The sequence below is a fragment of the Tympanuchus pallidicinctus genome, unplaced genomic scaffold, assembly GCF_026119805.1.
Source record: "Tympanuchus pallidicinctus isolate F22 unplaced genomic scaffold, pur_lepc_1.0 scaffold5, whole genome shotgun sequence".
NCBI lineage: Eukaryota > Metazoa > Chordata > Aves > Galliformes > Phasianidae > Tympanuchus > Tympanuchus pallidicinctus.
The window spans coordinates 64,608,020-64,633,311 of record NW_026294769.1 but is presented as its reverse complement, the minus strand read 5'-3'; the positions used below and the strand labels follow the sequence as shown (position 1 = coordinate 64,633,311).

Sequence of the window (25,292 nt, the reverse complement as noted above, 5' to 3'; positions counted from 1 at the left end):
ACAGGAGACCACGGTTGTAGTCATCTCCTCTCTTTTGGGAACCAAGACCAGCTCATGGCCCCTCAGATGTCAGAAATACACAGCCCGGGGTGTTGTGAGTAATTATGGAATAAGTTAAATGAGAATTATAGAACATCCTGTGTTGGAAGGGATCCATGAAGATCACTGAGTACAACTCCTGGCTCCACACAGCACCACTCAAAATTCAAACCCTATGTCCTAGAGCAGTGTCTAAATGCTCCTTGAACTCTGGCAGCCCATTCCATGCCCACTGCCCTCTGGTGCAGAACCTTTCTGTAACCCCCACCCGACCCTCACCTCATGCAGCTTTAAGCCCTTCCCTTGCATCCTAAATGAGGATTAAGAAAATAATCCTTCCCGGTATCCATCTCTGGTAGATACAGCAGGCAGGGCAGTGTCACCCCCAGGTCCCTTCCTCTGCCTGCTGCTGGGACCATGCTGGAGAGTGCCATGCAATGCCCCATGGCCAGAGTCAGGCCGGGCCGCTCAGTCCTCCCCAGCCCCACTCCCTCTGCACCACATGAGTGGTTGGGCTCTGTACACTGTGCAGCAGCTCCATGGAACAACGTGTTTGAGAACAACTTCTGGCTAGACACATATCTTAGCATATTAGAAGGTATTTTTAGTACTTCTGGCAGAACGGATCAAACTCTGCTTTCAGTTGTACTAATATAACTCTGCTGGCATCACCCTGTGCTCACAGCAAGGTGGCAGCTGGTTGGAGCTCCCTTGCTAAGTAGCCGTGTTTATCCCACAAAAGACAAAAAACAAGCTTATAAAAAGGCAGATGGGATTCCTGCCTTACAGCAGGCCAGGCTTGCGCCACGAGCACAGCTTCACCAACTTGCAGTTCCCATTGCTGAAGGAACAGCAGCACAGAGCAGGGCAAAAACACTCCAAATGCTGTTGCCTCAGTTTGTCATGACTTTGTTTTGTACTGGTATAAATATAACTACATCCATTTCATACAGCGAAGTGCTCCGTGATGAGCACAGTATAAATAGCTGAACTGCTTACACAAACCATAAACAAGGGCTGGAAACCCTTGCTTCACCCCACAAGTCAGAAGCCATGGCAGCTTCCAACTGGAAGGCACAGAGGAGGCTCTGCAGCTGAACAGTTAAAGCAGAATGTTTTCTCTGGAGGCTCGGATCGGAGCTGGGGCACTGCCACCCTCCCAGCCATGCCAAGGTGGTGGGATGCGTGACGCCGCAATTACACACGCAGAAGAAGGGAAGGCTGAGATAACTACCATATTCTCGCTGTGTAGGCCACGTAAAAAATCATAACATATAATGATTCCTGCTTTATTGCAGTGTTTGGGTTCCAGATATAGGCCTGCATGGGAAGGCTGTATGACGCTGAACCCAATGCCAAATGAGCATTTCCTGCTTTGAAGTAATGTAATGTCAGGAATCCAGCTGGTTGGAAACACCCTGCTCGTCTGGAGCTCCAGGTGAACCAGTCCATTCCCAGAGGCCGTGAGGGACCGTCTGCAATTCAGGTCCTTCGCACACTTATTTTTGTCAACACAAAACGAAGCTCTTTGCCTCCTGCATAGGAAGTGGCTGAGCTCACCCAGAAACCCAGGGGCTTGCCAGAGGCATTAGATAACTAAGCAAGATTTGTTTTAGCTGCCCTCAGTAACCAAGGTATTTCCTACTGTAAGTATAAGGAAACATTGAAGATACTTAAGCAACCGTATTTGTTTATCTTAGGCCAAACTGGAGAGATTTTCCAGAACCACTACTGCAGCTGCACTCAGCCCAACACAGCGAGTGCTGCCCTGCGGACTCCATGGCTGCAGGAGGAAAGCAGATCCTGGCCGAGAGCTCTGCACAACCGCTGCACAAACCTGCACAGATACCCACGGACCCTTCATCTTGCACAAGACGATGGCCAGAGGGCAGATGGAACTCACCAGTGTTTGCTCCCCCCCGGTTTCTGAGTAGGCAATTACCTTAGAAGACACAAATGTCAAGGTAGCTTTCATTGTGAGAAGAGATGAGATCTCCAAGCCTGCAAATCCAAAGGGTCTTAGAAGGGCACCCCCATCAAACCTCGGCCATCTGTTCCTCAGTGGGAGGTGATGGTGGCAGCAGCAGGGACACCGTGGGGTGCTTGGGCCCTGGGGCAGGCTCCCCAGCACAGTGGGCACGGTGCTGAGCTTGGCAGAGTTCAAGAAATGTCTGTACAAAGCTCTCAGACATATGCTCTGCTTTTTGGGTGGTCCTGCATGGAGCCAGGAGTTGACTCGATGATCCTTGTGGGTCTCTTCCAACACAGGATATTCTGTGATTCTGTGATAGCAAGAGAAAAGCAGACCCTAAAGATGGACGCTTGTACAGTATCTAGCTGGAGCAGGGTCGTGCATTACAGCATGCACGAGGCCCTGGCTGGCTGATGAGCAGGCAAGGAGGGAATGGACCTGCAGGCCACAACGTTCCGACCTGGGCTCTGATCCTGGAATCTGATTCATATCAACGCAGCCCGGTGCCTCCCAGCTGTACATTTAATAGCGCAGATCATATTGCAGTGTCCTGAGTGCCTAAATTTAGCTTCTGAAACCTGTACATTGATTAGTTTGATATTCTAAGGTGCTACGCACTCAATTCAGTAGAATTGTGAACGCTGAGTAGAACTCAAGGCTTGGCAGGCAGCAGGGAGACTTTGCCACATGGCCCTTGATGCTCAGGAGGAGCTAACAGACCTCAGGCAGCCCCCTAAGACACAGATCAGCCCCGTGCTGCTGTTGAGGTTGTTTAGAACTGAAGCAGATGCCACACTGCCTGCCTGCTGCGTGCTGACTGCTCTCTCTGCTGGCTGGCTCAAAAATGGCATTTTCACCAGCTTTGAGTTGAGCCTGACTGTTTATGTTCACAGAAATTTAAGAGCCAAGAAAATGTGTTAAAAAAACATCTTTTTTTTTTCCTTTCCTAACATCCCAAACAGATAAGCAAGAGGTTAGCTATAAAGCAAATGATATTCTTAACTACAGAGAAGCTGCAAAGAAGAGAAAGCAGCAGGATAGATGTGGGTCTCCTACCTCCCACAGAACTGCACCCATAGTTCCAAGGAAATGAGAGGGCCAACCTGTGAGACGGGGCGCCCAGCACGGAGGTAGGGCTGGCAGGGTCCTGCCATAACATTTCCAGCAGTGAAAGTGTTGCACAATTTCCAGTCACCAACGGCATGCAGAAGCTAAGAGAGAATGGGATTGTGAAGAACTTCCTTCTCTGCTTGTTCAGTGCCTAACTCAAGGGTGGCCAAGACTGAAAAGCTGCTGTCCAGGTGCCCTCAGCACATAAATGCCATAATGATAAAGAACAACAGAAAGACAGGCAAATTTTACTGTGGGAAAGGACAAGCTAAAGAAGGATGAAAGAGAGCAGAAAGCTAAGCTGCATTAAGAAATCGTCATACTAAAGGCAAATCAGCAGCATGCCTTTGTGCTGCATGCCTCAGGACATAATCTAGACATGGCAGGTTAAAAATCTCAGGGGCTGTCAGTAGCACCAACCAGCCCAGAGGTGATGGCAAAGCTTTCATTTTATTTCATGTTTCACAGCAGGACGTGTTCCATGCGTGCTATCTATGGGCTGCGTGGCTGTACCAGCCAGAGTGGAGCTGTACCTGCCAAGCCATGCTTTGCTGTACGGTGCACTGCATTTATCTACCCCCACAGTCAGAGGTGTTTAATACATTGGTGATCACAAGTGTGTCTGTCAGTGACACTGCCTTCTTTGCTTTACAAACAGCAGCAGCAGTTCTTTGCTTGCACTCTCATATCCTCTGCTTCTGCAGGTACTTGACAAAGCAGCTCTGAAGAAACTGCTTGCCTGTCCACAGCTGGAAGCTCGATGAGTCAACACTGATGTGTCTGCCTCAAGTGTCAGCATGAAGATTAAACACAATAAGGTCTCCAAAGCAAACAGGATATGAGTTAACTGGTGAGAGAAAGGATCAAGCACAGAACAAATTCACTTGGTCCCTTGGGGGATCCATTAGGACTAATCAGCACTAAAAAAAAGGGCTGTCTCCACTAATTATTGTTAGCAATCAGGGAGCAGCCACTCCTCTGCTACACCTCATATTTAGGACCCTACATGAGCACTTGGTCCCGAATCTGACTTTCTGATAGCACACCCTCTCCAATGTTACTAAGTGCCACCAGGCTTGAAGGGCCACAGAGGAAATGCTGTGATTGCTCTCTGGCTTCTGCCTTTTGTTACCTGGAATGGCATATTTTTTACAAGAGCTACAAACAAATCATGGTAATAAAGCCTCCATCACACACACTGAACCTGCTGCATGTAAGATTAGGCATCTGTTCAGAATGATTAGAGAGAAAAGGGAGCGTTTCTTCACACTGATTTTTTTTTTTAACTTGTACATTCTGAATAATGGTTGTATTTGTTCTCTTTCTTAAAAAACCTTGATCCTGAGATTAGACTAAACCATGCATCTCCTTTTACCTAGGCCTCACTAAAGGGAGCATCATAGATTTCAGCCCCCAAACAACAGCTCAGGGTGGTAGCTCAGTATTTAAATCAAATGACAAACTCAAGTAGGTAGGGATGAGAACCTCGTGTTCTGCAACAAATCAGAAGTTCAGCTGAGGAATGCTCAGAAGTCAGAGCATACAGTCACTTAGGACGTGCTTCATGTAAGCCATTCAAACAAGACGTGGCTCTTCACATTCTCCATCCTGCTATTCTCTATCCAGAGGCTACAAATCAGCTCTCCCACCCTGCAGAGGAGTGCTGCAACAACTCCTGCTCAGTCTGTGCTGGCTCCCAAGGAACCCATGTTAGCAACCTATCTGCTCAGCACCCAGCTGTACTGCATGCATTTGGCAACAGAAAATGTAAGCTTCTGCATTCAGCCAGCCCTTATGGTACAGAAAAAGATGCCTGGATGAAATCAAATCAATCCCACAGCTGTTTAACAGTCCATCTCTTCTGTTAACATGCTCAATAAACTCTCTGAAACCACCGGGACATGTGGTAATAATACATGCATGTGTATATTACATGTTTCTGTAGATAGAAATAAGATGATCCCCTTAACACTCAGAACTGTCACTGTGCTTTTCCTCACCGTGACTGAAGTGTTTCACAACTGTTTACTGCAGTCTCCATCCTTCTGTAGGGCAGTCTGTTCATTCCCTTCCCCCCCAGCCATATGCTCCTGCTGATTTACTTATACCAGCAGCAGCAGCTGTCTGACCTCAGAGCAAGCCAGTTCAAGGAGCTAAATGGAAGAAAAAAACCTTTTCTTCCTTCTGTTAGTTTAGCTTCCTAGCCCAGATTACCTTGGGGCCAGACAAATGCCAAGTGCAAGCATGTGGAGATAGGCAAGAACGTGTGGCCAATGGAAGAAGGAAAAGCAAGTGCCTCTTCCAGCACCCCTTAGCATTAGGTGAATTTAACTGAAATGTCAGGCAGTTAATTCTCCTCTCGTACAGCACAGAAGCATCAACTTATCTGGATTTACACAGTGCTTGGAAGTTCCCTTTATGGATGTAGTGACTAAATTGAGATGCACCAGGTCAATTTATGTAAGTGACAGAAATAATGAATGTACTGATCCTCACTTCTGAAGCGTGGCAACATTCAGCATGCTGAGCTACACTGTTCAGTAGTTCATGCATACTTTTCCAAAAGTTTTGTTGTTTTTTTTTTTTTCACAGTGTTTAAAGACTCTTTTCAATTTGGGCAAAGTAGGTGAAAAAGCAATATGTTTATAATGTGATGTCTACATCTGATTTGATGTATTAAAAAACAAACAAGTTCATTCTTACAAAACAAAAGGCTTTATTTGATTTCCCCAAATACTTATTCCATATAAAGAAATATAAACAGTTCATAAATATACTGTGAGGCCAGCAGAACAAAACAAACCGACTCAAAATTAAAGCAGAGACACCTTCTTTGTTTACTTCATTGTCCTTTCAAGGAAGGGCTGCAATCAGTCTGTCTGCCAAATCGATACACAAAGTCCACTAAGGGGAACACTGAGCCCCATCCCACTTTGGGATTCATATTGATGAAATCATCTAAGTTCATCTTGGAATCTAAAAGAGAAGCAGAAGAGTAAAAGCATGAAGTTCCTGATTCAGCTTCAGTAGCAGCTGTAATGAAAATCTCATGAAACAAAACATTGAAAGCTGAGTTTAAAAGGGCAGAGTTCAGAGCACATCTGCTGAGCAGCAGTACAGCAACATTCTGCAAGTTGTGCAGTACTACAAGAACGTCTGTACCCAGCATCTGTAACATGGTCTCAACAGGACTTCCAACCCCTACAATTCAGTGATTCTCTGATTTGTCCCTGACCCCTCCCTCTGTCTGCAGCAATAATCAATAATGGCATCACCTGATCAGCATCATTAGTCATAGAACAGCATGCATGACAAAGATTTTTCCCTGTAACAGCAGCCTAGAAAGGGTGTCAGAGCACCGCTGCACAAATAACAACTAAAGCAGGCAACTGCAATGCAACAGGCACCTACTGATCTCTGCATTCATAAAATCCCAACTACTCAAAGGCAGAGGGGGTATTTCCCCACAGTGTCCTGATCCAAACTCATCTGAATCAGGGACCCTTTGCAACGAAGGAATTGGGTCACAGCAGCAGTCAGGATCCAGAGATGCCTTATGTGTTTCAGAAGTGAACAGACCTTTGGCAAACCCAGAATCTGTTACTTCTCAGGCTCTTTCATTTGTTTGTGTTCCTTCCAGCCCTGAGCTTCCTGCTTGCTGCAAGGCCGTGCCATGCAGACAGGATGAAATATCTGACAGAGACCCACCTGTAGTCAAGAGGGATGTTCAGGCTGGCTGGGGCCAAACACTTTGTATTTTACTTATTTTTAATTCCTGAACCACTGAAGGAGGTCAAAAGGGTTTCTGACATGTTTCTGAGAGAAGAGTAACCACGACTGCTTTTTGCTTGGAATTTTATCTCACCTGACCTCAGTAGGAAAGGTAGAAACCATTCTGTCCCAGTTGCAGATCCCAGAGTGCTCAGTGAAATGTGCTGATCTGCAGTTTGGGTTTAGATGCCTCGTATATCCTTTTTCCAGAGCTGGTCTGATACAACAACCATCCTGTGCTGACTCAGAACCATACTGATCAGAGATTTCCTATCTGTGGGCTTGTTACTGTATGTTCTCATTGACAGGCTGTGAAAATAACCTTTTAAAATACATACTAAAGAGATTGAGTTTAAAGAACAGAGTGGAGTGCACATGGAATTATTGTTACAGCTTTTCTATCACATTTAAGTATTTATTTTAACAAGGATGATTCATGCACACACTTCAGGATTAAGAACCAAACCAGAAAAGGCTCTAACGAATGCATAGAAAATCCTAGGATGTAACCTGCTTCAGCTGCAAAAACCTCATGTAACTAGGCTTACCATTATAAGGCACAAGGGAGGAAGAGAAGATGTTTGGGAAGCCCAAGCTCAGCCGTGCCAGCCATCACCCAGCTCTCTTCTTTGTACCACATCTACACCACAATGGTTTTGCAACTCACATTGGCCAAGCTCTCACCAATTGTAAGGTCTGGCTCCTAAATCCACCTTTTTCTTGTTTAAAGTCTTTTTGGGCTTTGCACATTAAAAATCCTCACATCCAGCCAAGCATGGTCCTGCTTCTAAAGAATAGAAGATGGCAACTTCCTGCCTAATTATGTGATGATTTAAACTAGCACAAGCCCAGCAATTTGCTGTTGTAGCTCAAGAACAATTAGCAGAGGATAACAGCTCTTGCTCGCGGGTAAACTGCTAAGCTTATTTTCCAATTCCCAGCTTGTCTTTTCTTTCCAGATGCTTTTATTTTAAAATGAATTTGATTACTCATATGGTTTAAGATTTGAAGGATAAGTAATTCCCTGTTTTATGTCTACTTGGTAGAATAATAATTTTGTGATAACGTTCTGAGAATAGTAAAGAAGCCCAAAGGGGATTGTTCCACTAGTTACAAACACAGCTGCTGCTGTTAGTAGCTTGAAAGTGGCTGTCACAACATCTGTAGGAAGTGAAATATTCTCTTGCATTCAGGAGGACTGTGGCAGAGCAAAACAGTCTGTCACTGAAGTTTAATAAAAGGAAGAGCTGCTTTAACCAGCAAACAAGAACCCTCCTGTCAGCAACGGATGGTCTCAGAACCAACCAGCAGGTGGCACTGAAGCAATATGACAACTATCCATTGGAAAACAGGCTCCTCTCATGTTTTATTCATTTCAGGAGATAAAGGTCCCCCTATTCTTACTACTCATATGTCATCTCCAAATGCCATGCATGTTATGTTAGCCCTTACAGTTTTTGGAAGCAGCCCAGCAAAAAAACACATGAGAACAACAGAAAGCCCTTTTCCTGAGGCAGATAAAAGAACAATACACAACAGAATTTACAAATGGGACATCTGGGTGCAAGAGCTGACAAACCAAGAGGATTCCTCCACAGAAGCAAGGAGCTGCATGTTTTATGTAAGATTTACACGAAGTCAAGAGCAGCACAGCTTTTTAAAATACGTATTTTTGAGGTTTATATTACGGTCAGTCCTCCTCAGATGCCTATGCATCATGCTAGTTTGCATTTGTGCATGAACAAAGTTAGCAGTTCCTTTTTGACCAAAACAACTTTGTTCACAGTCAATAAGATCTAACTGATGCATCCTGGGATTCTTGCACAGGTTTTTGTTGGTTTTTGTTTTGTTTTTTTTTTAATGAAACTTGACAGTGTTCCCCCCCCCCAAAAAAAAAAAGACATGGCCTGTTTACTATCAGTTAGCCAGGATACACTTGTGGCTTCTGCCGACGGGAGGCAGAAAGCGGTGCTGCAGCCTTGGCTTGGCTCGCAGATGTGGGACTTGCTCTGCATGAGCAGGCGAGCAAGACTGAACCAAAGCCTCCCTGGTTCACAGGAAGCTGTGTAACTTCAGGAAGCCACCCCACTACTACAAAATTTCTGTTCTTAGTTGTACATTTACTGACTATCCTACTCGATTCTTTACTTGTGCAAAAAGCTCATGAAGTAGGAGCCTAGCTTGACAGATCCAAGTTTTCACAGAATAGAATTAGAGTCACCAAGGCTGGAAAAGATCTCCAGGATCATCCAGTCCAACCGATCACCTACCACCAATAGTTCCCCTTTAAACCACATCCCTCAGTACAACATCTGAACATTTCTTGAACACCTCCAGAGACACTGGCTCCACCAATCTCCTGGGCAGCCTGTGCCAGCCCCTGACCACTCTTAAGGAGAATTTTTTCCTAATATCCAACCTGAACCTCCCCAGCACAACTTGAGGCCATTACCTCTCATCCTGTCGCTGTTACCTAAGAGAAGAGGCCGACCCCCCACTTCACCACAACCTCCTTTTAAGCAGTTGTAGAGAGCAATAAGGTGTCCTCTGAGCCTTCTCTTCTATGACTGAACAATTCCAGCTCCCTCAGCCATTGCTTGTAAGATTTGTGCTCCAGACCCCTCACCAGCTTCCTTGCCCTTCTGTGGACACGCTCCAAGGCCTCGATGTCTTTCTTTCTAATCCCAAATGAGAGGAACTAAAGGTTATTGTGCACATGAGCTTCTTACGTTCATACTGGTCTTTTTTTCTTTTCTTCTTTTTTCTCCCCCGGCCCTTCTGGCTTGTAGTAAGGATTCTACCACTACCTGGTAGTGCAAATAAGGCAGAAATGGCAGACTTTTGCCTGGTGTCTGCCTGTTGCACAGATAAGTAACAAAGCAATTCCAGAATTTCTCAACCGTCCTACTTAAATTACCTTCAAAACTAAAAAGGAAAAAAAGCCTTTAGAAATCAATCCTCACATGTGCTACCATACACTTGGGGAGAACTGAAATTCAAACAAGGCTTTTCAGTGTTAAGAGTGATGTTAACAGTTGTACACAAGCTGCAAAACCATCTGTTCTGAGTAATTGTGAAACACACTGCAAGCTGTGTTTTACACGGGCTTGCAGTAAGGAGCGCTGATCTCATCAGGTAAGCAAGAACCAAACCTCATTAATTTGCAGAGGGAAGATGCAAGAGAGAACACCAGGCTGGGTTAGAGAGCCCAAGAATGATTGATCTGTGCCTTAAGTTATTATATCTTGTTCAAAAAAAGAAAAAAGAAGAAATACCAGGCTCTTCTGTCTTCTTCCAGCAGGAAGCCACTGGCATTCAGGTGGGACAGGGCAGAGCAGTCTGCTACAGCTCAAACATGAGGATTCCAGCAGAACTGCTTGGAGCATAAAGCTGGGTGAGAAAGCACTGTGTGTGCAGCTCACCAGTTGGGTTTGCCAGTTTCACCTGGCACTCACAGCAGAGGCCAGACACTGTCAAAAGGACACACACAGGCCTAGCTCTGCAAACAAGTAGGGCAGAGCCAGCTGCAAAAGCAAATTGCATTAGCATGTGATGAGACGTGATGAGAGTCTGGGTTGCTTTTTTATTTTTTTGTGTGTGTTTTTGTGGGCTTGGTTGTTTTTTGTTTTTAAAATAATCCTTAATTTCTTTTAAAAAAGCCCTTGTTCAACATCAAAGACACGTTCAAACAGAAGCACTATAGAAACCCTGCATGCCTTCGTAATCATCTTCTCAAGGGCTTACGAGTGCAGCTTCTCTAAATGACAGCCACACAATAACAAATAAAAATATAATGCTCTGATCTAGATATGCTTCACAAATAAACTGACACTAAAACAATATATGCAGCCAATTCTGTCAGCCATTAAATTGAAGTCATTCCTAACATGAAATATGAGCAATTTAATCTACAGTCATAAATTAACGTGGAAAGCAGAGTACTCTAAGTGAAATGGTGGGGAGAAAACAATTATCCGCAATGGAATTTGGCATGGATGTCAACATTAATACTTCAGGCTCTTTTCTGGTAACAAAAGGTCAGCCACACAGTTTTCAAACAAGATTAAAAAAAGGTACTTTATGCCTGATAAAACTATGCTGAGAAATTATTTCTTTATCAGTCTCTAGAGGAAGAAATTACCAGTTCCCCATGTTGGCAGTAATGTTTTCTAAACCTTCATGTTGTTCTACAGAACTGCATCACTGAAGCACAAGGCTAGGATTTCACTACAGGTTAGGCACATGCTTGCTCTACAGTTGTTAGACCTAAACTCCTCACTGACTTCTGGTCAAGTTTGTTGAGACCTGGAGAACACAGCATCTGAGGAAAGGCTGAGAGAACAAGACCTGATCAGCTTTCAAGAGAAAAGACGAAGGAGGGAGCATACTGCTGTACAGGTAATGGATTAGAGGACGGACCCAGAGCCTTCTTGGAGGAGTCTGGCAACACAACTCACCAGGGAATATGGGAAATTCCAATTATATACTAGGAAAAATATACATGTATTATTTTTCCATGACTGGTCAAATACTAGAACATTGTGCCTAGAGAGATGCTGACTCTGTCCCTGGCATTGCTCAAGACTAGACTAGAGAGCCCTAAAGACTTCTGATCTCATTACACCTGCTTAGAGCAGGAGCCCGACTGGATGACTTGTGAATGTTCCTTCTGGTGCAGTAAGGTACAGACTAAGGAATGAAGAATGGAAGGAATGAAGATCCATATACCTTTAAGTTTCTACCAATATCACAGAGACAATCTGGAGGTTGGCTGATACCACCTGGCTGTTGTTCATCAGAAAAGCAAAGCTCAGCCATGCAGTCAAGAGGAGAGTTACAGGGTTTGTAGCTACGGAATCATTCATTGCAGCTGGAGGTATATCTACAACTGCTTGGATCATTGTACAACTGTACTTAGTGCAGTAATGTTTTAACCTGAGTAGGAGCTTTTATCTCTTCCCAGTCTGGCCTGGTCAACACTCATCACACCTTCATTAATGCTCAACTATCACAATAAGGTTTCCACAGGCAAAATACCCTCAGCACTTAAGAGGCTTCAGCTAGCAGTGAAGCATGCACTGCAGGCTAGGTTAGGCATTCTCTGCTTCCTCTCTCATCTCTACATATCATTTTACTGAAAAGAAGGACTAGGACAGGGTTTGAGATACTTTATAACTTGGAATGTCCAAAAACACCTAAAGCTCCATTAAATGGTATCTGTGCTCTCATGCCCATTCATAACTCATTTATATTTAGTTTGAAACACAAAATTTTCTTAGAAGCCAATTGCAAAGACTGTGAATTAAGTTCCCTGCAACTTAAAACCATAATAAACTTACCCTTAAATATAAAATGTATTTCTTTGACCCTACCTTCTCTAATATATAGCATTGTATTATTTAAAAAGCAGAAAGAGCAAAACCAAACACACACAACAATGGCAAAACTAAACTTTATGCTTTTCTCCATCTGGGAACAAAAGGAACGAAAATATAAAGCCAGTCTGGCAAACGTGTTTAGTGTAAGCTGACATGCTGTGTGGAAAGTATGGCTTAAGAATCCATATAGAATAGAAGAGATGGCAACTCTTTATTTCTGTGCTTGGACCACAGGCTACTATCTAAACTAACACTCAGTGCCTGGGGAAAAATTGGCTGACTTGCCCGTTTGCCCCAGAAGCATCCTTAGGTCTATTCATCTGGTAGAGAAACTTCAAACATGTTAGGTGGGCCTTTCTTTCATCTCCCCATTGTAATGATAGCACAAAACCACTCTTCTCTGCTCAGTTTATGAGAACTGAGTAATTAACATTTGACAATGGTAACTGCCAGGAGGCACGCTAGACTTCGTGTGTTCAGAAAAGACAAATGCTTCACAACTCTGTCATCTTACCAGCAGTTTCAATGCAAGGGTATGAAGGAGGAGGTTTCTGCCATTTCCCATTTGCATCCTTCATATGAGATCTGTCTGAAGCAAATGTCTTCAAGTACAAATCTGCTCGAATCATTCTGATCTTCCTAAACAATAATAATGAAAAACATCAAATAAATGCATCAAATAAATAAATAATAAATATTCAGATGGTGAAAAATTGTATCAAATGATGTGTGCATGTAATACCACTGTCACATATTTGTTTGTCATAGTTATTAATTAGGCATTCTGAACAAGAGCTCTTCTTCCTCTTGAATAGCATTAATTTACTTAAACACTGTGCCAAGCAGCAAACTAGCTCCCAAGAAACTAGAGCAGGGAAGAGAAGGGCTTTCGATAACTAAAAGATGGCAACCTCTAGGTAAAGAGCTTTAGAGACATAACGCAGTGCATTTAGCTTCCTGAAATATAGCAGAAACTTCTGTCACTGTCTATCCACAGACAGAACTTCAACTTAAGTCTCCAGGAAATACCATCCGTGGTCTTCATTTTTTTTGTCAGCACCTGTGAAACTCTGGATGAAGGCTGTCATCCGGCCTAAAGGCCTCCGCGCTGTACATCTCAAAAGGACACGGAAATGGCAACACAGTGTCAAGGTCATAAATGAAGTTCTGCTCTCCACCCGGAACATGAAGTAGGATAACATGGTAGTCCTGAGGAGAAGAATTTCATCGTTTAAACAGCTGTTTATCAGAAACTGAAAGAGAGAGGAAAAAAAAAATTCTCCTAAAAGCAGAAGCTACAGCTCCTTTCCTTTACATCATTTCTGTCCTTGAAATTTAGGCCCAGACATCTCTGCCACCAGAAGAGAGGATTCCTAATGGCACCTCACCCTTGTTACTCTTCAGTAAACCTTGGTATTCTTCCCATTTCTTTACGGTCTCCTTTGATTTAAGCCTGGACAGCCAAACCAAAGCTAAACTATTCCTTATACCAGCTATTTTATTCCTTAACACATAAGTAACACAGGCATGGCGGAGGCTTAGAGAAACTGGAGTTATTTACCTTGTTCATTACACTGCAGCTTTCCAAAGCTAAACTGAAGGTAGTTGGCAGTTTACTACAGAGAACACTACATCCGCTCACAAAAAGTTTGAAGCTCTGTCTTTTGACACTCGAGCACAACCCTAAGCAAAGAAGACTGAGAAATGAATGAATAAGATCTCGGGCAAGCTATTTTCACAGACCAATTTACCTATGCAACTGTACACAAAAACAACATTTAGAAAAGTCTGTTACAAAGTACATGAAGAAATGAACTACAAGCTTTACAAAAACTCCATCTGAGCTCAGGCTGATTTGGGCTGCTGCCCGGTTCAGCGATCAACCCTCCTTTTTAAAAGACAAGCTTTTATAAGCAAATGCTAGTGCCAACTATTTCTTCCCTGCATAACATGGGCTGTGTAAGATCTAAGATTTCTGTAGCCAGAAAGCTTCACTCTTTCTACGTTTAAAGTCCCATGCGAATCCCTTTTTAGTAAGTACTGGGGAATTTATTCTTCTAGGGTTCATCTCAACCTGTGTTGAGAGAGACATCCACTCAGCAATATGGAGGAGTTACACAAGTCTGAGACTAAACCCATCAACTCTCAGCTACCTAGGGCTCATATTCAACACAAGCAAATTTGCTCAAAGCTAGGGTTGTGATTATGTGTACTTATGGAAATATCGCTACTGCAAGACTATGGAAGGTATTTGCAGACTTTCTGCAGATATTTTTTGGTCATTATTATTTTATAGCTGTGCAGTATCAACAATCAAATTTGAACTGCTAAAGGATGGAATGAAAATACATCTGCTCTGAAGACAAAATTCTCTGTTTTTCTGGTTTCATCATTATTGCCATCAGTGACCAAAAGGATATGGCCAAAAGTGCACAGGCTCTGAGTCCTCCTTGAGGAAGACAGCAAATCAAGGAGCCTTCTAGTACCTAAAGGGAGCCTATAAACAGGAGGGGAATCAACTCTTTGAAAGGGTAGATAACTGCAGGACAAGGGGAAATGGTTTGAAGTCGAAGGAGGGAAGATTTAGGTTGGATGTCAGGGGGAAGTTCTTTACAGAGAGAGTGGTGAGGTGCTGGAACAGGCTGCCCAGAGAGGTTGTGGATGCCCCGTCCCTGGAGGTGTTCAAGGCCAGGTAGCATGAGGCAGCCTGGTCTAGCATTAACCATGGATGCTGGTGGCCCTGCCTGCGGCAGGGGGGTTGGAACTTGATGATCCTTGAGGTCCCTTCCCACCCAGGCCAATCTGTGAAATGCCACAGTCCACTGAAATATCAGAAATATTTTCGGAGAGAATTAATGATTCTGCAATGGCAGTTAGGAAGCTTGCAGATATCTTTTGCTAAATTTCAGAAACACAGCCACACAAAACAGAGAGGATTTTTTAGTGGAATGTTCTGTAATGTTGCATAGGTAAAAGAGATTCCAAAGAGGCTGAACTGCATTCACAATCAAACTACACTCCAAAGACACCACTTAAGGGCAGTTTAAATGCCGAATCTTGAAGACATGTAATGCTTACATTTTTCAATCCTATATCAACCCTATGTAGGTATTTACATCCATCTTTTACTTACAAATACAGACTTCTACTACAGATTCTACAGAGCTGGTGGCCCCAACAAATCCAGATGGTAATTTTCACAGATTTGTTATACACTCTTACCAAAGTTAAGGTCAGTCATTTGAAGATTTCTGTCTCACTGTTATTTTCCTATGAGCAATAAAAAGGAACATTGGACTTTGGCTCTTAATGAATCTGCTGCAGAAAAATAATAAACGCTGATGCAGAACTATGGAATGTCTGAAGCTGCAGGGACCTCAGTGTCCATGTGCCACAACCCCTGCTCCAGCAGGGACACCCAGAGCAGGATGCACAGGTCCACATCCAAGAGACTTTTGGAGATCTCTAAGGAGGAGACTCCACAGCCTCTGGGCAAGCTGTGCCAGTAGTCATCTGTCTGCACACTGAAAAAGTATTTTACTGATACACAGATGTTACAGGAAATGTGGACAACACTGTCCACATATGGTTGTGCAAACGTCAATTATCAAACATGCTATCAAATACCAAAAAAAATAAAGAAAACAAAAGGCCTTACCCAGACAACAGGTTCATCTCCGTGCCCTGACTTCTGTTTCCAGAGTGGAATCTGAAAGTTAAGTGATTTGAAATGAAACACTGCAGCTCCGTACAGATGAATCTCAACGATCCACTGCATTGCCTTCTCTCACTGCTGCAGGCAGAACAGTTTTGCTAGCTCCTATCTCTTAGGAGCATCGGATACTATTATGAACCATACTATCTCATCACTCCTCTCAACTTCCAGGTGACAAGGCAGGGTTTCCCCACCACCTACAGGGACACCACGCTTCTCCCTTTTAGCCCAAGCACATCAGACAACCACATCTCACAGTGGGAGGTCTGAACACACCTGATCCTGGATTCTGAAGGGCCGTAGGGCCACGTCCCCCCAGGGCAGCCAGGGGTTGGAATGCCAGGGGTCACATCTCCACTGCGCTGGGCAGTGGCTTCAAGGCTGCGGTGTAAGGGTGCGGGGGAGCACCCAGGCGGGGTTCACGGCCTCCGCCGCATTCAGACCGCGACCGCTCACCATCCTCCTATCGTTGGATATGAAAACAGCATAGAACTCTTCCAGAGGGTAGCGATCCTGGCTCCTGATGTACTCGCAGAGCTTCCACACGTTCTCTTCGCTGTAAAACACCAAGGGCGGGATTTTTACTCCTCCGTCCCACATTCCCAACAGACTCAATTCCTCTGTGGGCGGCTCCCCACCTTACGCGGCCCCACCGCCGCACACCAGCGTTGCCTCAGGGCCCACACCGTGCTACGCCCGCCGCCATACTGCGATCACCTCCCGTCCTCGGGGCCTTTCCCGGCTCTCCCCTTACCAATAGCAGCTGGTGTAGACACAGGCAGCTCGGGGAGGCACTGCCGCAGAGTACGAAGACGGAGACGGCCGCTCCATGGCCGGGCCCACCCGGCGGCGCAGCGCCCGCCCCCTGCTGGCAGCCACGCCCCCCCTGCTGGCAGCCACGCCCCCCTGCTAGCGGAGCGCGTCGTTTAGCCAATCCCGTGGCGCCCGAGTGGCGCGCGGCGGCGTTTCCGCGCCGAAACTCAAATTGACGCAGCGCGACGCACGTGTCCTTCCGCTAGGCGGGCTGGGACTCGCGGCCGGAGGAAAAAAGAGGCCTCGGGCAGAGCGAGCCCAGCGAGCCTCCGAAAACGCGGGGAGCGGAGCGGCGGCGTGCCGGCGGCGAGGCCGTTCTCGGGCGGCGAGGGGGTGGGTAAGGTGTCAGGAAGCCGTCTCCGCGGAGGGATCCCGCCGCCATGGTGGTCTTGCGGAGCAGCGGCGCTCGCCGCGGGCCGCCCTTCGCCATCATGGACTCCAGCTCCGAGTTCATCTCCCTGCAGCCCACCGCGCTCAGCTCCCGCCGCACCTGGACGCGCTCGCAGAGCTCCTCGTCCGCCGCCGGCTCCAAAGGGATGGAGAGGAGGGGGAGATCGGCTGTGAGTGGTGCGCAGCGCCGGGGTTGGGAGGAGGGGCGGGAGCTGCGCGGTGCGGTGCGGAGCACGGCGCGGCGGTGTCGGCGCTGGAGCTCGTGTTCCTTTTGCGAGCGGAGGTGCGGGGGAGCGGGCCGAGAAGACGCGCTGCGAGCTCTGCCTCCGCCTTGCCCGCTCTGCCTGTCCCGTGCGAGCCTTTTTTTTTTTTTTTTTTTTTTTTTTTTTTTTTAAACTTAAAAAGTGCTCTGAGAAAGATTTTAGAGATGTCTTTTCTTTGGAGTAGTTGTGGTCAGGGTTGTAGCTAGAGCGCTCGCTGTTCTGATGGCAAGAGCGTGAAAAGCAGAGTTTGGTGAACACTGAGGTGATGTGGAGCTGCCGTGGAGGTGCTGTGTGGTCTCAGAACTCCTTTAGGCGTCGGGACCCATTTGTCTTCTCAAGACTGTAGAGCTAGGAAGAGGGAGGGAAGATTTAGGTTGGATGTCAGGGGGAAGTTCTTTACAGAGAGAGTGGTGAGGTGCTGGAACAGGCTGCCCAGAGAGGTTGTGGATGCCCTGTCCCCGGAGGTGTTCAAGGCCAGACTGCATGGGACCCTGGGCAGCCTGGTCTAGTATTAAATGGGGAGGCTGGTGGCCCTGCATGTGCAAGGGGGTTGGAAATTCATCATCCTTGAGGTCCCTCCCCAACCCTGGCCATTCTGTGAAGACTCATAGAATCACTAAAACTGGGAAAGGATCATCCACCAAACACTAACCCATCCCACCATGCCTGCCAACCATGTCCACAGTGCCACATCCACATGGTTCTTGAGCACCTCCAGGGATGGTGATCCCATCCCAACTCTCTGGGCAGCTGTGCCACGGCATCACCACTATGCGATGAAATTTCTCCTAATATCCTACCTGAACCTCCATTGGTGCAACTTCAGGCCATTCCAAGAAGTTCTTGGGGTGTCTTTTCTTTACAAGCAGACATGGACTCTGCTTAAAAATCCACACTTTTGCGGTGTACAAGACATGGCTGTGGAAGCCTCCATGGTCTTGGGCTGCCCGTTGTATTGCCCTCCCTCACATGTAAAGTGAGGCAGAAGAAAACATCTGGCACGTTGTCAGTGTGGGAATGGCAATGGGGAAGTTCAGTGTGAACGGAATCACTGCAGTGAATGTTAGATCATTATTATGGAACCAGTTGTAATGTTTTTCTTTGTTTTGTGGTGGGTTTTTTCTTTTTTCTTTTTTTTTTTTTTTTTTTCTTCTTTCCTCCTCAGCAGAAATTTGCCTCAAGGCTTAGAGTCATTCTTTCTTTGAAGGACCCCTGAGGGTTGGCTGGAGCACTTGGATTGCAGAGACCTGTAGGAGTGCCCTAAAGGGTAGGGCTGAACATGCAGTTGGAACCAAGATGAAGTCCTGATGTCATTTCCCTAACTGCTCAATGTGCAAAGTCTTGGTAGCAGCTGTTGCAGTTCTATCACCAAGCCATTTATCTCCAAGTTATTCAGTTTACTTTCTTTATACAGGTTAAGGAGCGTATAGCAGAAAGTCTAAGGTAAACTGGAATCTGCTGGGTTTATCTTCTCCAAAGTTCTCAGGCCCAAGGAGTCCCATGGGAGGCCATGAGTGTTTAGTGTTCCTCTGGAAGCCATATATCCACAGGTTTACAATGTTAGTAAAACTCCGCTGGCAGAGCAAGATTACTGTACTGTGAGCAGTATTTGAGGTCTATGTGCTCCACAGTTTGCTTTTTGTCTAGACAAGGTGAAAACTTGCCCTTTTGTAGACTCTTTATGAGTCATCTGCATGGGTGCTCAGCACCAGAGCTCACAGCCTTGTGAGCAGCCTAAACACACCTGTGTGCTCTGATGGCACTGCAGCGTGCAGTCAGTTCCTTTGAGTCATACAGCTAACTTTTGAGAAACAGTTGTTGATGATCACTTCCTATGGAATGAGGAAAGTAACTTTCAAAATTCCTTTATCCGGTTTCCTCCTTGTTCTGGTTTATCTGCTTCTTTCTACTTACTTTACTCCTCAGATGTGTTTTTTCAGCTTTTTGCAACTGATATGAGCTAATTCTGCTCTTTTGGCAGCTTGCTGGAGTTAACCTCATGCTCCTGTCCCGCATTGAACTGCAGTGCTGTCCTGGGAGGGGGGGGATGGTCAGAGTTAGCAGTGTACATTGTTAGTGTTTTGTCAGCATCCTTCTGAATTGAGGAAAAAATGAAGACAGAAGGGCCGCACAGTTTATCAAGGATAGGACAACTGTTTGCCACTGAGGTTGTTACAGAGAAGTATGTGCAGAAAGATTTCCCAATTCATTACATTGTCTTTTTCCTAATGATCAATATTGGCATTCTTTAAGCGTTTGTTCTCATTTGAATTTGGAATTCAGCCCAGAGATTGTGTGGCATATTGCTGCAGTCGTCTTTTAACTGGTGCTGGAAACCTTTAAGTTTCCTCCTGAGTAAGGTTTACTTTTAGGTCGATGTAGAGATACTCGATGCAGCAGTTACAACTGGCATACTTAAGCTTAAGTAAACTTTGTGTCTTTGGAAGGGAGATTTCACAAGCGATGTTATTTAGAAATAACTCCTTGTACTTAAAACTTTGATTCTCCTGTGAAAGTGCTGTATGTTTGGGGTGGTGGAACGCAATTGCCCTGCATTCTTGTATACAAGGGTGCTGCAGCACTGTTTGCCCAGAACTGAAGCCAAACACATATTCCTGTTAGGTATAAATAGACATTGTATGAACACGTGTAACTGGCCATGCAACAGCAGAGAGAGAGACCGCAGCACTCGGAGGATTGTAAATGGTCCATGCAGCATGCTTCTTTTCCCTCTGGCTGATCAGGGTGAAAACCCATTTTTGAGCAAAGAGGTGAGCCCACGTGCGACACAGATCCTTGCAGCATTTGTTCTTGTACACTACATACATCTGTAGCTTCTCCCAGGTCTCCCAAGCAGCTGGATGTGAACCTCAAAGGTGCCCAGCCTTGGCCCAGCTGCTGGTACTCAGACCCCTCTGCACATACGTGGGTGCACCATGCCACTGGCCCCAGACAAGCCAGTGACTGACCCTGAATTGACCTGCTCTCCCAGTTGACGCACACCCAGGGTTCTGGTAGCAGGCCCAGATCTATGGTCTCCAGCAGCTGTCCCCCAGCACAGCAGTTGCTGTAAACACCCTGGTGTCTATTATCTGGTCCACAGTTGTGGCTGCTGCAGTACCTTGTTTTGAAACTCTTCTCCTGCTTGCCAACTATGCAGAATGGTAGTTGGTGCTGGCGTGTGCTGAGGTACGCAGTGTGCAGTGTGGGTGTGCTCCAGGCTCCACTTGCTGCCATTGAAGCTGCATGGGCATTAATGGTAGATGTCCCCTTCTGTCACTGTTAGCACTTGTATATGTATGCATGAAGAGTATGCACTGAACACCTGGAGTCCTTTTTTGGGTCCTCAAGTACAAGAAATAGCAGGAGGTAGTTCACTGGAGGACCACCAAGGTGATGGGACTGGAGCACCTCTGCTGTGAGGAGAGATTGAGAGCTGGGCCTGCTCAGCCAGGAGGAGACTCAGGGGTATCTTATCAACATATATAAATATCTGGATGGACAGTGCAGTAAAAACAAAGCAAGGATCTTCCATTGGTGTCCAATGCTGGGACAAGAGGCCCGTGAAACATAGGAGGCTCCCCTTGACCACCAGTCAGTACTTATGTGCTGTGTGGGTACCTGAGCACTGGCAGAGAGGTTGTGGTCTCTCCTTGGAGATCAGCCACCATGGTTGTTGGCACCCTGCTCTGGATAGCTCTGCTTGAGCAGGGGTTGGGCCGGATCCCTCTTGGACTCTTCACTCTGGGGACTAGAGCTAAATGAGAAGGTAGGACAGGCTGTGGTTATTGGCATCCCGTGAGCCCCATGCTGCTCTCAGCCAGTGACCACTGTCCTGTCACTGTCTTGATCAAATGCTAACTGAAATAGCTCATAGTGAAGTTGGTGTGGAGAAGCAGAAGAATCTTATCTGTTTTCTTCCTTTCTTCATGTGAAGCGTAGTTTGGCGTACTCTTAGTGAACCTCTATGTTGTAAACAGGATGAGCCCCTTTTCAGGGTCATCACAGCATCAACGTGGCAATCATCCTTGCTGGGGTAGCAGTGTGAAGGTCAATGGCAATAAAAAGGCTTCTAAGCTTTGAGAGCATTGTTCTTATTTTTCGGTGGGTGGACAGAGCTCATAATGGAAGTACTTGGCAAGGTGTGTGAGACTTTTCAGACACATAAACGTGGAAGAGGTTACTGTGTCAAATTGGTTGTTTTGGCTCCCTTTGCTTTTCTGTGGATGAGGGAAGCCCTTTGGGAAATCTGAGTTGCAATGCAGTCAGAAGTGGAGCAGAGATAGGAGAAAAAAATCTAAATAGGTTTTAATTTTAGGATATACGGTGTTTTATAAGCTAGACTGTTTCTCAGAACCAATTTTGAAATTGAAAATGTGGGTTGTTTGTTGGTTTTTTGTTTTTTTTTGTCAAATAGTATGTTGTTGTAAAAGGCTTTGCTGGAATGTTGTTTTTTCTACTGCAGATATTAACCTTACGTTATCCACAAGAAGTTGATGGACAGAGGAGAGCTTTAACTGTGAAAGCTACTCATTTTTCTGAATTGTTTTATTGTGCTCAGTGTCTACCTGCCATTGGTCACCCCACTATCAAGACAGAGGGTTAAAGAATTAACTTGTGTACATGAGGTAGAGTTTCTTTCTCAGATGAATAAATAGGATTCCAATAAACGTATTCTTATTTCCTTCTTTTCATAGAGATTTTCCTCTGGCAAAATGGAATGTTTCCATGGACACTGTTTAAGACCAATAAGAAAAAACATCACTGTGCATTCAGATTCCAGCTTTGAGACAAGTATGGAAATATTGAGTGAAAATGTAAATAGGACACACTTTGGAAGGTACTGTATTTATATACACTTAATCTGTGTTCAGCGTATAGTGAAAAACAAGAGGGAAAGCACACCTAGTGAGTCTTGTAATGATAAGTCTACAGGTGAGAATCTGTAGAGCTCTCTGGGTATGTTAATATCACTATCAGTACTTTGAGGCAGAAGGAAAGTCTTCTGCTTGTCCAAAAACCATGCATCCTTTCCCAGCTTTTTGGAGGTCTCTCTTCCACTTTGGTTCATGAGATATAGTTGATATTTTGAGATTTCAAGATGAGCACGTGTAGTGGAAATGCTAAGTCACAGCCTGAACCAGTGATTGAGCTCCTGATGGGAAGGCAGGGCCAACCCAGGGGGACTCAGCTGTGTGCAGTGTAGCTGAGTGACCAGAAGGGGTGGAACCAGGATCCACCCCTTCCCACACCTCATTGAAGGGTTGGCAATGGAGGCAAGGATATCTCACTGGAGATCCCTTTGTACCTGAGGCTTTCCAGAGGTAGGCAGCTTTATTTCCTTCATGTTTGTGTCCACAGTTGCTGCGTTGGGGCTTGTTCTCATTTGCTGTAGCCAAAGAATTTGCCATCCTGATATTACTGCTGTACTTTCTATCCCATTATAGCATTACAGCATGTTAGGAAGTGTATGTTTGTATAGAACTGTGAGCATATGTTACGTGACAGATTTGGGATCTGAATCCTGCATGTAGATTAAAGGCTTTTCTTTGTGTACTGGATTATAAAGGTGGTGAAGTTCCCAATTCTTAATGGGGCTGATACAGTAACTTTTTTCTCCCTACTTTATTCTCTCTTAATGTAGGCAATTGACAAAGACAAAATCTGACCTGAAAAAAGAAGAATATAAGGAAGGTAAGCAGTTGTAATTCAGTAGGATTCTTATTTGAATTGTTCACTTTGTCTGTTTCACTTGTCCCCAGAACTTTTGAAACTCATCAGCCAAAACTAATATGTTTCAAAGACAATGAAGTTCCTATGGGCTTTATGTAAATAGGAAGATATTCTTCCTGGGCTTTCAAGGAGTTAATAGAATGCAGCATGAATTCCAGCTAGTTCTTAAGCATTGAGGAATCTGATCCTTACCTCAGGTTTCTCTTTTGCATGGGGTTTCTGTAGTCTGCAGGACACAAAATAATTGACAATTGTTCTGGCAAATAGGTGGGACTACTACAGTATTACAAAATATCTAATTTAAAGAGCAGTTTGGTCAGGAGATGCACAAATCCACTGATGGTTGGAAGGTTTCACTGACGTTCATGGGTTTGACTTAGAACCAAACTGCAGAGCTGAAAAAAGCAGCACTTGGTGCAGAGAGATCACTGTCTGACACCTGGCAAAATCCGCGAGATCTGTGCAGTGTCCTACCAGCTACTGGCTAAAGCAGAGCAAGTGCCTGAAACAGAGCATTTCACATGCTGTTGTTCATGTGCTGATTGTAAAAGTATGTTATTAGCAGGTCCACACTTGTCAGTGCTAACTATGAAACTAAGATCAAGGCGTAGCTGTCATCATACTAAGACTGTGGTGTAGCTGTTACCTTCCCAGTGTCCTCTGGTCAATGTTTCAGTGACAGTGCAAGTAACAAACTTGTGAAAAAGGATGTACTATGTTAAATGCTAGGCAGGCTTTCAAAGAAAGCAGGAGCTGGAGTTTTCCAGCATTTGGATGTATATCTTGAAGTAGTTCTTATTTATATTACATAACAGTTCTTAAGCTGTTGTGTCATGATGTAGAAAGCAAAAATGATCCATGCTTACACAGGATCATGAAACACTTGCATCCTAAGAAAAGGCTTGCCTTTTTTTTTTTTTTAACAATTTTTTTTTAATGCTGTTGGATACTTAGATACATTTTAGATGGATGGAGCAAAACACTTTGGAGAAATATTTGTAGCTTTCTCTACTGGAAGTTTCAGTAATGAAGTTTTTGTACAGGTCATCCTTTTAAGTAGACTTCGTGTTCCAAACAAGCACTAAGCAGAGTGCTGTGCTCATGACAAAAACTTCTAAATCTGTATTTAAAGAAAAAAATCCACTTCAGGTTTTCTGTTTGCTTGCTTTTACATTTTAGAAGAACAATTATGAAAGAAGGGGAATCGCATCTTTACTGTCTCAAAATATTTCACATATTTACTGTATTTCAGTCACAAGGACACTGAAAATGAGAGCTGATGCAAAAGCTGTCAAACAAATCCATGAAGAAAATGGGGATTTGGAGGTCCGACGAAGCCGTTACACTGCTACAAATCAGTCTATTCTCTTTGATGCACTTATAACAAAGTAAGTGTTCTTTCCTTGCTGACCTACTAAATGAGCCTTATTAGCAGGCTTTCATGCCATGACACAGTACTGCCTATGGACTTTGTCTTTCTCGACAACAGAGAGTGGTATGGGATGAGGAATCTTCATGCTCTTAGTGCCTTTTGCATGTGGGTTCTGTGCCTTTCTGTGTTGTCTTCTGACCAAAAATGGTAGCTTTACATTGCAATTTTCCTTAGATTTAACATACTGTTTTCAATAGTTTTCTTAGTATCAGATGTCTTCATTTCTAGCAAACTTTTATACTTAACTCTCAGGTAAGATACTAAGAAAAGTTTGATACAGCCAAAGTGAAATAATGTAGCAACTCTGCATTTTTAGCTGTGGCTTTTCTCTCGATCTGGAGCTCAAGTTGGTACTGCTATCTAAAAGATTCACACAATGTGACAGCAGCAGGGATTATTTTTCCTGCACATATAATTATGGAAAAACAAGAAACATAGATTATAGTTACAGGAGGAAAAAGCAGCTCGTGTCAGTTAAGCCAAGATGACTGGTAGTTTTTAACAGTACTCAAACTGCTCTGCGTGGTTGTAATGCTCTCAGAATTTCTTTATAATGGTCCTGCTATGATCTTCAGAATTCTTACTTTCCTCCTGCATTCATATACATTTTATAAATTGTGCTCAGCAAGAGGGAAAATCTGCAAACAGTGCATGTTGGCACATCCTCAAATACTTG

The 25,292-nt window shown here is 44.7% G+C and overlaps 2 protein-coding genes across 11 annotated transcripts in view; one reads left to right on the top strand and one right to left on the bottom strand.

Annotated features, from left to right (window-relative positions):
• Nucleotides 1-5,813: 5,813 nt before the first annotated feature.
• NTAQ1 (N-terminal glutamine amidase 1) lies at nucleotides 5,814-16,881 on the bottom strand. 2 transcript variants are annotated; one of them, XM_052703995.1, is made up of 6 exons: nucleotides 16,740-16,881; nucleotides 16,442-16,541; nucleotides 15,929-15,979; nucleotides 13,331-13,479; nucleotides 12,785-12,909; nucleotides 5,814-6,097 (listed from the first exon to the last, which is right to left on the bottom strand). In XM_052703995.1, exons 1-6 carry the CDS (start codon nucleotides 16,814-16,816, stop codon nucleotides 5,964-5,966), a joined length of 636 nt encoding a protein of 211 aa, XP_052559955.1. In that variant the 5' UTR covers nucleotides 16,817-16,881; the 3' UTR covers nucleotides 5,814-5,963. The 2 variants fall into 2 exon arrangements, with proteins under 2 accessions (XP_052559955.1, XP_052559953.1); XM_052703993.1 differs by lacking the exon at nucleotides 5,814-6,097 and adding an exon at nucleotides 6,105-7,214.
• Nucleotides 16,882-16,980: 99 nt separating this feature from the next.
• The window catches only part of ATAD2 (ATPase family AAA domain containing 2), a 33,679-nt gene continuing 25,367 nt past the window's right edge, over nucleotides 16,981-25,292 (top strand). For 4 of the 9 annotated variants that reach the window (XM_052703966.1, XM_052703958.1, XM_052703959.1 and 1 more), the window contains exons 1-4: nucleotides 16,981-17,358; nucleotides 22,149-22,291; nucleotides 23,096-23,145; nucleotides 24,437-24,572. In XM_052703966.1, coding sequence (XP_052559926.1) covers nucleotides 17,179-17,358; nucleotides 22,149-22,291; nucleotides 23,096-23,145; nucleotides 24,437-24,572 — 509 coding nt within the window. In that variant the 5' untranslated portion in view covers nucleotides 16,981-17,178. Of the gene's footprint in view, nucleotides 17,366-18,056; nucleotides 18,719-22,144; nucleotides 22,292-23,095; nucleotides 23,146-24,436; nucleotides 24,573-24,626; nucleotides 24,764-25,292 lie in introns of those variants that run through there. The other 5 variants (XM_052703961.1, XM_052703960.1, XM_052703964.1 and 2 more) reach the window with 5 other exon arrangements.